At 44.0% G+C, this 16,182-nt stretch overlaps 1 protein-coding gene across 1 annotated transcript in view; it reads right to left on the bottom strand.

Moving 5' to 3' along the window:
* Positions 1-16,182, bottom strand: part of LOC311108421 (utrophin-like) — a gene marked incomplete at both ends in the record, with an annotated part of 261,765 nt that overhangs the window by 106,408 nt on the left and 139,175 nt on the right. Inside the window, 3 exon segments of the mRNA XM_084151044.1 lie at positions 1,304-1,450; positions 1,740-2,008; positions 3,250-3,379. Coding sequence (XP_084007170.1) covers positions 1,304-1,450; positions 1,740-2,008; positions 3,250-3,379 — 546 coding nt within the window.

Raw genomic sequence — 16,182 nt, forward strand, 5'->3', positions numbered from 1 at the left:
AACCTCCCTACAGTGAGGATATAAGGCTGTCTCTACACAGGGAACCAGGAGGCAGACACAAAATGTGGCTTCCACATTTTCATTCTGCCCCAGTGAATCTTTACGGGGTGACTGGTGACTGAGTCCTGCTGTGCTGTTTGCCCTTCTGTTTGATCAGACAAAGTGGCATGGCATCCTATCTCAGTGGTCATCATCGACTCCAGCATGGCAATACCAGGGGTGGGGGGCATGGAGAAGGAGAGGGACGTAATCTAAGATCTCTCTCTTGATGTCAATTTTTTTCTCTCTGTCTCACACACACACACACACAAACACACACAAACACACACACACAGTACAAACACACATTAATCTAAACAGTATAGTGACAACTGAGCCTGAGGGGTGCAAGAGCAAGGCTCTGATCCCAGCCATCAGCAGGCTGGACCAGGACACTGGTCCGCTGTGACAAAAAGTGTTATTTATCTACAGTGACAGAAGTCCACTGTGCCAATATAGAACTCAGTAACCTGTAGAGAAAGACAAGCGGAGGGCCACCTCTCCCCACTCCTCTCTGTGTCTGAGCTAAAGTACGGCAGGCTGACAGAGAGAGAGACGGAAGGAATAATGAGAAAAAGCTTCATAACGAAATGACACACACAGGTGGAAAGAGATTGACAGAAATACATGATTACAAAGACAGCAAGAGACATTGAGAGAGAATGAACATGAGCATACAGACAGGCAGAGATGAGAATAAGGTGGGAGAGAAAAAAAAGAGAAGAAGGTAGAAAAGTCAAGAATATAACAGCTTGTAAATGGAGGAAGGTTTTACATTTTACATTTGAGTAATTTAGCAGTTTACCCGTGACACGTACACCCAAGTCTGACAACTCCTAAAAGGGAGGAGGGTTGTAGCTGTGACACCTCTTCTTAAGTATGACACATAAAAGGGGGATGGTTTTAGGCATGAGACCCGTTGCCCACCTGTAAAAGGGGGACGGTTTTAGGAGTGACACCCATAGCCCACCTGTAAAAGGGGGATGGTTTTAGGCATGAGACCCGTTGCCCACCTGTAAAAGGGGGACGGTTTTAGGAGTGACACCCATAGCCCACCTGTAAAAGGGGGATGGTTTTAGGCATGAGACCCGTTGCCCACCTGTAAAAGGGGGACGGTTTTAGGAGTGACACCCATAGCCCACCTGTAAAAGGGGGACGGTTTTAGGAGTGACACCCATAGCCCACCTGTAAAAGGGGGACGGTTGTAGGAGTGACACCCATTGCCCACCTGTAAAAGGGGGACGGTGCGACACCCATAGCCCACCTGTAGTAGTTTCCAGCGCATGTTGAGGTCATCCAGTTGTCTGGAGGAGGTGGAGGACAGCTGGACATCCAGAGGAGCCAGCTCATCAGACAGCTCATTCACCACATGCACGTCCTGCCTCAGAGGGGCCATCTCCTCCTTGAAAGCCTGGAACACACACAGGATGCACGCATACACACACAGGTCAGTGTTTTGCTGTAGGCAGATGTATCTATAACATACTGTTATGGTGCAGGGGTGATACCTGTACCAATGGTGATTAGATGTTGACCTAGGTCATTCATATTTTTTACACTGATTTATGTACAGGTTAATCACTACCTACAAACACCAGTAAGGACTTGTTGGCCCTAAACGTTTTGTAGTGGACGTTAAAAAAAACGTCCCTCTCTCTTTCCCCCTTAATAAACCAGTAACACCCCAGTGACCCCCTCACCGTGGTCTTCTCTATGTGGTCCTGCAGTGAGTCTATGAGCAGGTCTCCTACAGGCTGCCAGCCAGCCTTGGTCTCCACTGCCCTGGCTAGCCGCAGGTCCAGCTGGTCCATGTTGCTCTGGAGCTCCTGTAGCCTCTCTAAAGCCCTTTCTAACTGGCTCTGCCATCCCTCCGCGTGGCCCTGCAGACGCTCCCAACGCTCCTGCACCTCCGCTGTCTGCTTCCTGATGGCCCTGGCCACACCCTGCGCCTTCTGCTCTGGAGTCAGGTCTGGGAGAAGGGGAGAGAGTGGGGAGAGAGAGAGAGAGGGGGGAAGAGGGAGACAGAGAGAGTAGGGGAGTAAGGGGGCGAGGACAAAGACTTTAACATCCTCAAAGGGGAAAGTTGGTTGTACAATAAAAGCAAGCATTTCAACTTGAAGAGAGACTTTAAATCAGTGTGTCAATGACGATCTAAATCTTAGACACCCTAAACGGAAGCATGCATCAGGGGTTCTGTCTGTTAGTCTGCCAGTCATAGATGCCACACACCACAGACAGGACCAGCGTGTGAGCGGTCTGCTTTGAAAATAAGAAGTTTGACAAGCAAACAAAGGCCAGGGAAAGTTGGGAGAGTTTGATTGGGTCTGAGAGGATCTGAAGACTAAGGTGTTCTCCCCCACTGGGTTCAGTTAGACTAGAGGAGACAGAGGTGTCCCTGCTGGCACTGGTCTCAGATCAGTTTCACTCTGTGAAGCCCCATGTCCCTCCTGTGAAAGCAACCGAGCACAGGTTTTAGATCATATGGAGATCAGATATACCCTCTACAGTCACACACACCCCTTGCGAAAGTATCCAAGGTCAATGCAGGGTTTGTTTCAGATTAGACTTACCCTCTGATATACCACGCACCACTATGAAAACCATCCTACCCATCACAGCCCTTAGATCAGTTCTTAACCACTGATTCGACCAGAGGCCCCTTTGATAATTACATCAAAGATCACACAGAAGGGCCAGATCTCTGCCTGCTTGGAGCTCTGGCCACACCCTCCCAGATTGTCTCAGGGATTCTGCTACATTATTTAACAGCCCGACTTTGTTAAAGAGGAAATGTGCTGACATAGCGATGACTTCACTGTTTCATCCTCTTAGGCCCAGCAGCCTTTAGAGACAGAATTACTAATGAGTTCTGGTGCGCATTTAGTGTTTGGGTGTATTCTGAGACTCATATCACACCCCACATAAACTTCAAGTGGATAGGGGAACTTCAGAGGTGCATTTCAAGGACATTCACACCCACCCTGATACAGGGTTTCCCAGATCTGGTTTTGGAGGGCCACTGTGTATGCAGGTTGAACTGAATGGTCAACATAAACTGACAAATACTGACATCAGTTACATAGATTATAGCAGGTTTTAGTAGGTTTTATAAGGGAGTTCAATTAAATTATAAAGTAAGACTAAGTGGCCGTTGATGTCATTGGACTTTGGCGTGTGTGTGTTCAGGCTAGGCAGTGACAGGAGACTCACCTGTTTTGGGCTGTAGGTTCTTGCGTGGTTCTCCCGGCCCCTCGATGGGCTGGTCAGCCAGGAATATGCGTGCCTGGTCCAGTGTACTGGCCACAACATGCTCACGGTCCTTCAGCTCCGACCGCAACACCTGGGGAGAAACACACACAGGGACTGGTCAATTCATGGTATCCTTTTAACCTGAATGTCTTACTCAAAATGTCTTACTCCTAACTTGAAATCCACAACTCATAACTGAGCTCTTTCATATCAGTTAGAAAAGTTTGGATTTTGCCTGATATCATCAAACAATGTTGTGGACCACATTAGAAGTAGCGGTGCATGGGTAAAATCACCGGGGAAGCCAAGCCCCAAAAAATATTACAACCCACAGTATGTGTTGTGATAATTGCGTTGTTTGCTCTATAACCTGTTAGTTCATACGCATATTGCATGTAACAAAAGTCCACAAAACATATTGCATGTAACAAACAGTTACATGACCTACACCATGGTCAAGCAGTTGGTAGAGCATGGCACTTGCAACGCCAGGGTTGTGGGTTCGTTTCCCACGGGGGGCCAGTATGAAAATGTATGCACTCACTAACTGTAAGTCGCTCTGGATAAGAGCGTCTGCTAAATGACTAAAATGTAAAATGTAAAATGTAATGTTTCCGACATTTTCGGACTACTAAACAACTATTGATTTAGAACCACAGAGAGTTACGGCAAGTCGCAAAGAAAACAGGAGCTGCCTCCACTATTTCAGCACCATTTCAACTTCAACATCATCTAATCACCTATGCTTAGTCTAATATGGTGAGAACTAAAAGATACCAAAAACGATTTAGTCCAATCAACGTCAGCTAAATATGATGTGGCTGTCCATGGTACTGATTTCTGTGTTTGTGCGTGTGCACAAGTAAAAAATAACATGTTGACTCACCCTACTTGTAGAGAAACCCCAATGCCATCCTCCTCTTTCATGTTGCCTAAATGGTCTATGACTCTGTCATACAGTACACGCTTTTAGTTTTTGTTGTCCTAGGCTACCTGGTTAAAATGTTTGTTCGCTAGACTAACTTCCTTTCATGGGCAACGATGTGCCAGGCCAGCTAGGTAACATTAGCATACTACATCTAGCTACGTGTTGGTCCTCTGTACCTCAGCTGGTAGAGCATGGCGCTTGTAACGCCAGGGTAGTGGGTTCGGTCCCCGGGACCACCCATACACAAAAATGTATGCACGCATGACTGTAAGTTGCTTTGGATAAAAGTGTCTGCTAAATGGCATTAAAATGTTGAACTTCCATCCTCTCAGGCCAGGGGCACTATGTATGAATTTATGGTTGGATCAGATTCGGCATTATAATCATTGGCCAGTACGGAGAATTAAGTAAAACCCCAAGTCCAATCCCTTTCTCCATCCATGGCTAATTTAGGAAAGGGACTTTTTAGCTTACAACGAGATGCAACAATTCAAGTTTTTTTTATGTCAATGACGTTTGGCTTGACACTTTTTTTTCGAGCGCCAGGACCATTCACAGCTGAGCTCGCTCAGTTCAGATTGTCTATTATGCTATACTTTTTTATCAAGTGAGGCCAAATGCTTGCTGGCGTCCCTTGGATTCAATGATACGGGCGGAAACAATGTCATACTCTTTGACCAGACAGCATCAGATAAATACGCTACACATACTGAGACAGAGGGGCGCTGTTTCGTTCACTCTGATGTTTTCGCCGGTGAGATACACTACATGACCAAAAGTATGTGGACACCTGCTCGTCGAACATCTCATTCCAAAATCATGGGGCGTTAATATGGAGTTGGTCTCCCCTTTGCTGCTATAACAGCCTCTACTCTTCTGGGAAGGCTTTCCATTAGATGTTGGAACATTGCTGCGGGGACTTCCTTCCATTCAGCCACTAGAGCATTAGTGAGGTTGGGCACCGATATTGGGCGATTAGACCTGGCTCGAAGATGGCGTTCCAATTCATCCAAAATGTGTTAGATGGCTTGAGGTCAGGGCTCTGTGCAGGCCAGTCAAGTTCTTCCACACCAATCTCGACAAACCATTTCTGTATGCCCCTCGCTTTGTGCACGGGGGCATTGTCATACTGAAACAGGAAAGGGCCTTGCCCAAACTGTTGCCACAAAGTTGGAAGCACAGAATCATCTAGAATGTAATTGTATGCTGTAGCGTTACGCTTTCCCTTCACTGGAACTAAGGGGCCTAGCCCAAACCATGTAAAACAGCCCCAGACCATTATTAACCCTCCACCAAACTTTACAACTGGGACTATGCTTCGGGCAGGTAAAGTTCTCCTGGCATCCCAGATTCGTCCGTCGGACTGCCGGATGGTGAAGCGTGATTCATCACTGCAGCGAACGCGTTTCCACTGATCCAGAGTCCAATGGCGGCGAGCTTTACACCACTCCAGCCGACGCCTGACATTGCGCATGGTGAACTTAGGTTTGTGTGTGGCTGCTCGTCCATGGAAACCCATTTCATGAAGCTCCCGATGAACAGTTCTTGTGCTGACGTTGCTTCCAGAGGCAGTTTGGAACTCGGTAGTGAGTGTTGCAACCGAGGATAGACGATTTTTACACGCTACGCGCTTCAGCACTCGGCAGGCCCGTTCTGTGAGCTTGTGTGGCATACCACTTCGCAGCTGAGCCATTGTTGCTCCTGGACGTTTCCACTTCACAATAGCAGCACTTACAGTTGACCGGGGCAGCTCTAGCAGGGTAGAAATTTGACAAACTGACTTGTTGGAAAGGTGCCATCCTATGACGGTGCCACATTGACAGTCACTGAGCTCTTCAGTAAGGCCATTCTACTGCCATTGTTTGTCTATGGAGATTGCATGGCTGTGTGCTTGATTTTATACACCTGTTAGCAACGGGTAAGGCTAAAATAGCCAAATCCACACATTTGAAGGGGTGTCCACATACTTTTATGTATGTAGTGTACATTCAGCCTATTGAGAATTTAAGGAAATTCATGAAACAGAGAGTTGAAAGATACATTAATTTGTATGTTTTCTTTCTTGGTCAATTTTTGGCGAAAACCTGGCATCCCTTGGCATGTATGAATACACACCACTCAAGCAATAATAATGTAATTTTCATCAAAATGATAGATACTGTAATGACCGTCTCTATATCGAAACATCCAAGTGCATCAGTAGAAGTGCCTGCATTGGAATCATAGATGTCATCTCCCAGTACCATCAACGTCTCACACACACACACACACACACACACACACACACACACACACACACACACACACACACACACACACACACACACACACACACACACACACACACACACACACACACACACACACACACACACACACACGCTATCTTTCTGTGTTCTATTTCACTAACTCAAAGTCACTTTACTATTCTCTCTCTTTTTCCCCCACATCCTCGCTTGACACACACACTGGTTAGTCCGGTGGGGACTAGCGGTCACTCTCTAAACGACCTCACTAACATGTCTGCCAAAACATCCACACAAGGGAGGAGAGGAAGAAGGGGGAAGCAGGACTACATGTACCAGAGTAATTATTCTTGTTTTGATATAGCAGCCGGGACCCAAGGGGGCCTCTGATGCCTATCGGGCTGTGTGATTGCTTTGTGAGAGGACGATGTTAGTGAGAAATAAAGAGGAACTAAATTATATTGTGAGCCTTGCTTTTTTTATCAAGGCTTTTGGTTTTATCAGACAGGACGAGATGAGGAAGACAGGGTAGTGGGATTTCCGAGGGTTCCATTTGTCATGCAACACCGGCCCAAGTCCATTGAACAGTTTATGACAGCATGCTGGTCCTCTGTAGCTCAGCTGGTAGAGCACGGCGCTTGTAACGTCAAGGTAGTGGGTTCGATCCCCGGGACCACCCATACACAAAAATGTATGCACACATGACTGTAAGTCGCTTTGGATAAAAGCGTCTGCTAAATGGCATATTATTATTATATTATTATGCTGGGTTGAGTTTTGTAGTAGGATACATTTCTTAACAGACATATGGAAATACTTGCAAGAAAATAAACATTAACAGTTAGATTTGAGGATACTTCATGTCATAAATCAGATTTGAGAATATATATTTTCTTCATAATAATAATGTTTAAATTTTTACTTTGGCAGAGTTGAGGAAATAAATGAAAAGGAGGGAGGACAGAGGTGATTCATGTGCCTTTAGATAAAAATAAAGAGGGAGAATGAAAGGGTATTGGCATTGGCAGTGGGTATAAAAATAGCCGCTTCTTCGAACATCTTCCTGTCGCCACGACAACTCGTCCTTGCCGGTAAACGACTCAAAAAAGGAGAGTAAGCGAAGGCAGAGACTCGGCACCATGGCAATGCTCAGTGTCATCCACGCCACAGTCATCCCTGGGTTAGTGATATCAGGAATCCTTGGGACGTCCCTACCCTAAACCCTAACCCTAATCTTAACCCCTAGCCTTAAACATAGCCCTTACCTAACCCTAACCTTAACCATTTTAAACTTCAACATCAATGGGGTAGGGATGTCCCAAGCATCCTGGATAGCATGGACCGTCACCCCTGTCAGTCAGTCAAACTTTGTCGTCACCTTCCCTCCCCTAGGTAACCAAGAAACTTCTGACAGACAGCTCCATAAAAGAACAACAATCTACAGTGGGGAAAAAAAGTATTTAGTCAGCCACCAATTGTGCAAGTTCTCCCACTTAAAAAGATGAGAGAGGCCTGTCATTTTCATCATAGGTACACGTCAACTATGACAGACAAATTGAGAAAAAAAAATCCTGAAAATCCCATTGTAGGATTTTTAATGAATTTATTTGCAAATTATGGTGGAAAATAAGTATTTGGTCACCTACAAACAAGCAAGATTTCTGGCTCTCACAGACCTGTAACTTCTTCTTTAAGAGGCTCCTCTGTCCTCCACTCGTTACCTGTATTAATGGCACCTGTTTGAACTTGTTATCAGTATAAAAGACACCTGTCCACAACCTCAAACAGTCACACTCCAAACTCCACAATGGCCAAGACCAAAGAGCTGTCAAAGGACACCAGAAACAAAATTGTAGACTTGCACCAGGCTGGGAAGACTGAATCTGCAATAGGTAAGCAGCTTGGTTTGAAGAAATCAACTGTGGGAGCAATTATTAGGAAATGGAAGACATACAAGACCACTGATAATCTCCCTCAATCTGGGGCTCCACGCAAGATCTCACCCCGTGGGGTCAAAATGATCACAAGAACGGTGAGCAAAAATCCCAGAACCACACGGGGGGACCTAGTGAATGACCTGCAGAGAGCTGGGACCAAAGTAACAAAGCCTACCTTTAGTAACACACTACGCCACCAGGGACTCAAATCCTGCAGTGCGAGACGTGTCCCCCTGCTTAAGCCAGTACATGTCCAGGCCCGTCTGAAGTACATTTGGATGATCCAGAAGAGGATTGGGAGAATGTCATATGGTCAGATGAAACCAAAATATAACTTTTTGGTAAAAACTCAACTCGTCATGTTTGGAGGACAAAGAATGCTGAGTTGCATCCAAAGAACACCATACCTACTGTGAAGCATGGGGGTGGAAACATCATGCTTTTGGGCTGTTTTTCTGCAAAGGGACCAGGACGACTGATCCGTGTAAAGGAAAGAATGAATGGGGCCATGTATCGTGAGATTTTGAGGGAAAACCTCCTTCCATCAGCAAGGGCATTGAAGATGAAACGTGGCTGGGTCTTTCAGCATGACAATGATCCCAAACACACCGCCCGGGCAACGAAGGAGTGGCTTCGTAAGAAGCATTTCAAGGTCCTGGAGTGGCCTAGCCAGTCTCCAGATCTCAACCCCATAGAAAATCTTTGGAGGGAGTTGAAAGTCTGTGTTGCCCAGCGACAGCCCCAAAACATCACTGCTCTAGAGGAGATCTGCATGGAGGAATGGGCCAAAATACAAGCAACAGTGTGTGAAAACCTTGTGAAGACTTACAGAAAACGTTTGACCTGTGTCATTGCCAACAAAGGGTATATAACAAAGTATTGAGAAACTTTTGTTATTGACCAAATACTTATTTTCCACCATCATTTGCCAATAAATTCATAAAAAATCCTACAATGTGATTTTCTGGATTTTTTTTTCTTATTTTGTCTGTCATAGTTGAGGTGTACATATGATGAAAATTACAGGCCTCTCTCATCTTTTTAAGTGGGAGAACTTGCACAATTGGTGGCTGACTAAATACTTTTTTTCCCCACTGTAATAGCGTCTCCGGAGTAACTTTAGTTCATAGGGACGTCAAACATTCAGCATGCTACACAGGCTCTATGGAAGCTCTAATCTAGAGTGCCCGGTTAAATTGTGTTTAAGAGCATTTTTTAACTCTCTCCATGGCTAAAGTAGTAAGATATATATATTATTGTTGTAAACATCTGTGAGTGTGCTTCATTTACTATCATCCAAAAAATTGAAATATTGAATTATGTTATATTATGCAATTGTCCCTATGGTGGACAGAACGTGTTACTACATTACACAGACGTAACATTTTCACCACACAATAATAACAGGAAATACACACTTTTTTTTTACCTCAGATTGGTGATGATACTATAAAGGTTTATAGTCATCACGATTACACAAAATCAATTGCTTAAAACATATCAATATATTTGGTTTAGTACCAGTGTTTTTGTCATATGCGCCTGTATGTGGAAGAACTTCAAACGCTGCTGTCATTTTCCAGACCATGGTTGCAAAAAAAAATTTGTGCGCACCTCCTACAAATGTATCTGGCCTCAATACCACACATGGATTTGAAGCTCAAACTGTCACTCAAATGAAAGACAACTCTTGTTGCTATTTAGAAATCGATGTGGGAATTCGATTTGTTGAAATTGTACAGTCAAAAAAGTGTCATTTCCTTTTTCCGTACTGGCCTTCTACCGTAAACATCTCCCCACAGAGATATTAGTTGATAAATGGCTACTACAGGTTCTCATCTATTGACTGGTAGTATACCAAAGTTATTTGAGGTTTGTCTGTTAGAAGAGCACAAATGGTACCTGCCGATTTTGCAGGTTTTCCTACTTACAAAGCATGTAGAGGTCTGTAATTTTTATCATAGGTACACTTCAACTGTGAGAGACGGAATCTAAAACAAAATTCCAGAAAATCACATTGTATGATTTTTAAGTAATTAATTTGCATTTTATTGCATGACATAAGTATTTGATACATCAGAAAAGCAGAACTTAATATTTGGAACAGAAACCTTTGTTTGCAATTACAGAGATCATACGTTTCCTGTAGGTCTTGACCAGGTTTGCACACACTGCAGCAGGGATTTTGGCCCACTCCTCCATACAGACCTTCTCCAGATCCTTCAGGTTTCGGGGCTGTCGCTGGGCAATACGGACTTTCAGCTCCCTCCAAAGATGTTCTATTGGGTTCAGGTCTGGAGACTGGCTAGGCCACTCCAGGACCTTTAGATGCTTCTTACGGAGCCACTCCTTAGTTGCCCTGGCTGTGTGTTTAGGGTCGTTGTCATGCTGGAAGACCCAGCCACGACCCATCTTCAATGCTCTTCCTGAGGGAAGGAGGTTGTTGGCCAAGATCTCGCAATACATGGCCCCATCCATCCTCCCCTCAATACGGTGCAGTCGTCCTGTCCCCTTTGCAGAAAAGCATCCCCAAAGAATGATGTTTCCACCTCCATGCTTCACAGTTGGGATGGTGTTCTTGGGGTTGTACTCATCCTTCTTCTTCCTCCAAACACGGCGAGTGGAGTTTAGACCAAAAAGCTCTATTTTTGTCTCATCAGACCACATGACCTTCTCCCATTCCTCCTCTGGATCATCCAGATGGTCATTGGCAAACTTCAGACGGGCCTGGACATGCGCTGGCTTGAGCAGGGGGACCTTGCGTGCGCTGCAGGATTTTAATCCATGACGGCGCGGTGTGTTACTAATGGTTTTCTTTGAGACTGTGGTCCCAGCTCTCTTCAGGTCATTGACCAGGTCCTGCCGTGTAGTTCTGGGCTGATCCCTCACCTTCCTCATGATCATTGATGCCCCACGAGGTGAGATCTTGCATGGAGCCCCAGACCGAGGGTGATTGACCGTCATCTTGAACTTCTTCAATTTTCTAATAATTGCGCCAACAGTTGTTGCCTTCTCACCAAGCTGCTTGCCTATTGTCCTGTAGCCCATCCCAGCCTTGTGCAGGTCTACAATTTTATCCCTGATGTCCTTACACAGCTCTCTGGTCTTGGCCATTGTGGAGAGGTTGGAGTCTGTTTGATTGAGTGTGTGGACAGGTGTCTTTTATACAGGTAACGAGTTCAAACAGGTGCAGTTAATACAGGTAATGAGTGGAGAACAGGAGGGCTTCTTAAAGAAAAACTAACAGGTCTGTGAGAGCCGGAATTCTTACTGGTTGGTAGGTGATCAAATACTTATGTCATGCAATAAAATGCAAATTAATTACTTAAAAATCATACAATGTGATTTTCTGGATTTTTTTTTTCCGTCTCTCACAGTTGAAATGTACCTATGATAAAAATTACAGACCTCTACAGGCTTTGTAAGTAGGAAAACCTGCAAAATCGGCAGTGTATCAAATACTTGTTCTCCCCACTGTATGTACGTGTTTGGGTAAAATTAACATTTTTGTTTTATTCTATAAACTACTGACAATATTTCTCCCAAATTCCAAATAAAAATATTGTCATTTAGAGCATTTATTTGCAGAAAATGAAAACTCAAAATAACAAAAAAGATCCAGTGTTGTCAGACCTCGAATAATGCAAAGAAAATAAGTTAATGTTCATTTTTAAACAACACAATACTAATGTTTTAACTTAGGAAGAGTTCAGAAATCAATATTTGGTGGAATAACCCTGATTTTCAATCACAGCTTTCATGCGTCTTGGCATGCTCTCCACCAGTCCTTCACATTAATGTTGGGTGACTTTATACCACTCCTGGCACAAAAATTCAAGCAGCTCATCTTTGTTTGATGGCTTGTGACCATCCATCTTCCTCTTGATCACATTCCAAAAGTTTTCAATGGGGTTCAGGTCTGGAGATTGGGCTGGCGACAGGGTCTTGATCTGGTGGTCACCCTCCATCCACACCTTGATTGACCTGGCTGTGTGGCATGGTGCATTTTCCTGCTGGAAATGTCAGAGCAAAAGGAAGCAAGTTTACTTCCAGGACAACCTTGTACGTGGCTTGATTCATGCGTTCTTCACAAAGACAAATCTGCCTGATTCCAGCCTTGCTGAAGCACCCCCAGATCATCACCGATCCTCCACCAAATTTCACAGTGGGTGCGAGACACTGTTGCTTGTAGGCCTCTCCAGGTCTCCGTCTAACCATTAGACGACCAGGTGTTGGGCAAAGCTGAAAATTGGACTCATCAAAGAAGATGACCTTACTTCAGTCCTCTACGGTCCAATCCTTATTGTCTTTTGCAAACCTCAGCCTGGCTCTTCTTTGCTTCTCATTGATGAAGGGCTTTTTTCTAGCTTTGCACGACTTCAGCCTTGCCCCTAGGAGCCTGTTTCGAACCGTCCTCGCCGTGCACTTCACCCCAGCTGCCGTTTGCCATTCTTTTTGTAGGTCACTTGATGTCATCCTACGGTTGTTGAGTGACATTCAAATGAGTTGGCGGTCATCCCTATCAGTAGAGTGTCGTTTTCGCCCTCTGCCGGTCTGTGGCTTTGTTGTCCCCAATGTCTGCTGCTTGACCTTGTTCTTATGAACCGCCATCTTTGAAACTTTAAGGATGGAAGCAACCTGACGCTCACTGTATCCCTCTGTCAGTAAAGCCAGAATTGAACCCTTCTTTTCCTCTCTCAAAACGTTCCTTTTCAACTCTTCTGGCATGGTCAATAGTTATTTTTTGATTAATATTACTTTTGAGGTACTATTAGCACTGTTTTTGCCATCCAGCTGGTCCTACTGCAATAGGATAGTGATGACCACAGCAGTGGTTTTTATACTTTCCCACGTTAAATAAGATTTGGTTCAGGTGATCACCTAATCAGTACCTAATTCAGTAGAATGAGGTGTGCCTGTGTTGGAATTCAACAGACACTGGAATGGAGATGCTGATTTAAGAAAAAATTGCAGAGCTGTATATGTGAGTGATACATTTGTGCTCGCTATTGATTAAAGTCGAACAAGCTAATACATTTCAGTCTAGAGTGACCGCTTGGTAAATATTGGTGCGTGAGCAGTTTTTAAGGTACTAATACAAGTAATCTGAACACAAGTGTTTCACTTGTGTTGGGAATCATTTTTATGTCTTGGTCTTCAACATATCACAATTTATTTCAGCATATTGATATGAATTTGGACATTTAAAACCGGTGTTATGACATTTGGCTATAAATAAATAAAAACAGGAAGCATCAATAGTATCAGTTTCAACTTATGTTTTAGGAATATAAATGGTAGTTTTAACAGGATTCTACTTAATCAGGTACAAACTATTGAATGATTGATTGATATTACTGAAATCGTGAAAATGTGTTTGTCTTGCCTTCTTACGGACAGGGCCTTGAGGAAAAACACTCAAAGTAGAAAACAAACATTAAACACAAGCTGATGCATCCCCTTTCAAGAGGAAATAAAATAACTTTCCTCAGTTGCCAGGATGAGATAAGAGATTACTATCTGTCTGAGGAGGAGAATATAGGAAAACAAGAGGCATGAAAGTCAAAGAGGTTGACACAGTCTTCTTTTTACTTCTCTCCTCTCTGATACAGTAGTTGCAGTATTGGTTTTGGCACTAACATTGGTTAGTGACAGAGTTGTGACTCTTCAGAAAAACATTATTCTTCAACTAAGAGCAGAATAAGTGGTGCTACAGTGACAAAAAGCCCCCCAGGATGACATTTTTCAATGCACTGCAAGCCTGGAGTGTATCTTGTAGCTGTGATATGTGACCTTGGCTGTGTGTGTGTGTACAAAACAGCAGAGCAGACAGTCTTATCGGCGCCTGCCCTGTGCTGATGAGGAGATATGAGGGGAAGATAGCATTACAACACAGCAGAGAGGAGAGAAGGCTATTTCCAGACCTCCATGAATCTGGCCTCTCCTCCCTTTTACTTTCCCTCTCAACATCTCTCTCACGCCCTCTCCTCTCCTTTCCAAGGTGGTCAGTGTGAATTGAAGCAGAATCATGCTAACTCTGGAAGACATAGCTGATAGGATTGGAACCTGGTGTGGTCGTCTGCTGCAATAGCCCATCTGTGACAAGGACCGATGCGTCCCGAGATGCCGTTCTGCACACCACTGTTGTACTGTGCCATTGTTTTGTTTGTTTGTGGCCCGCTTGTTAGCTTGCACGATTCTTGCCATTCTCCTTTGACCTCTCATCAACGAGCTGTTTTCACCACAGGATTGTCCATTCTAATGTTCAATCGAACAGTAACTGAATGGCTTGATGTCTGTCTGCCTGCTTTATATAGCAAGCCACGGCCACGTGACTCACTGTCTGTAGGAGCAAACCATTTTCGTGAACGGGGTGGTGTATCTAATGAGCTGGCCACTGACTGTAGTTTCTCCTCACATTGTTTATGCTGTGTTGGAGGTATCACCTGCATTAGGGCCGGCACACCTACAATATAAACTGCTTCCTACAGAGGCTCTGGGCACTAAAATAAATAAGCTAGACATCTTGAAGGCAGTTTCATCCAAACGAGGGCTACTTCTCTACCTCTGGCCTTGGCCCCTCAAAAGTCAGAAAACTCCCCTACAACCCTGTAAGACATGAAACTTGAGACTTGGCTTTGCTAAGTAAAACAAAATGAAAGCCAACCAACTCAGTAAAGAACTTTAAAGTTCACCAGGCTCAATTCAGATAGATAGGAACTCCTCAACACTAGAAGAGAGACTTTCTAAAGTTAAATAAGGAGAAACAAATTAAAAGTTGAGTCATCAATGATAGGTAATTATTCACAGAAGTTCAAAGTCAGAAAGTCTCTCTCTGTTCTCTCTGTTTCGCTCTCTCTCTGGTTCTTTCTTTCTCTTTCTCTCTCTTTCTCCCTCTGAGGGAGATAAGGTTGTGGCGACGCAGCAGTTTAATTTCATTTTATTTTACGACCTGCCCATCCAGGTACAAATGGTGCTAATCAATCACACAGACAGTGTGATTAAACCACCTTAGCGTAGCTATTCGGAATATATTAGCTTCAACTTTGGCTTCTATAGCTTAACATAGGCTGTGTAAATATGTTAGCTTGGCTTAGCCGATCAACTGACGCTAATATTAGCAAAATGAGGACAACAACACTCTCGAAACTTAAGCCTCCACAAACAGTGAGTTAATTAAACCCCTTCTAAACCAGTAAATAGCACACACACTCCTAATCACTCTTTTTAATTATACACTTCACTCAGTTTTAATGATATACTTATATACAACATACTGCTGTAGCTTCTCTCCACACTGAGAAGAAAAAGACAACTGTTGCAGGGAGATAAAAGTAGAGAGAGCGATTAAAAAAGTGCTCTCTTCTCGTCCCGCTCTCTCTCTCTCTCCCCCCTACCCCTCTCTCTCTCCCGCTCTACAATCCGTTAATTTAATAAAGCTGATTGATGAGTTTAATCAGTGGGACGCTTACACAGGACCTTTTATTGGATAATTGAATGTGTGATTAATAAAAGCTATTATCAGCAGACAAAAACACAGACACAATCGACACACTCACTGGAGAAGAGCACTGTCGGACAACTCCCGCCCCGGAATAACAAATTGTCTTCCTTTCTTCCTTTACCGCCCTTTCATTAGTTTACATGAATCTATATGTACTGTAAACAACTAGCTGTATTCATAAAAAAAATTGATAAATTATGTTGTTGACTTGGTGATATAAGGATTGCTACGCCCCCAAAAAAAATGCAATGGTTATATTGTTCTCTTTGAGTGATTCAG

The sequence above is a fragment of the Coregonus lavaretus genome (genome assembly GCF_964263955.1).
Source record: "Coregonus lavaretus genome assembly, chromosome: 33".
Lineage (NCBI taxonomy): Eukaryota > Metazoa > Chordata > Actinopteri > Salmoniformes > Salmonidae > Coregonus > Coregonus lavaretus.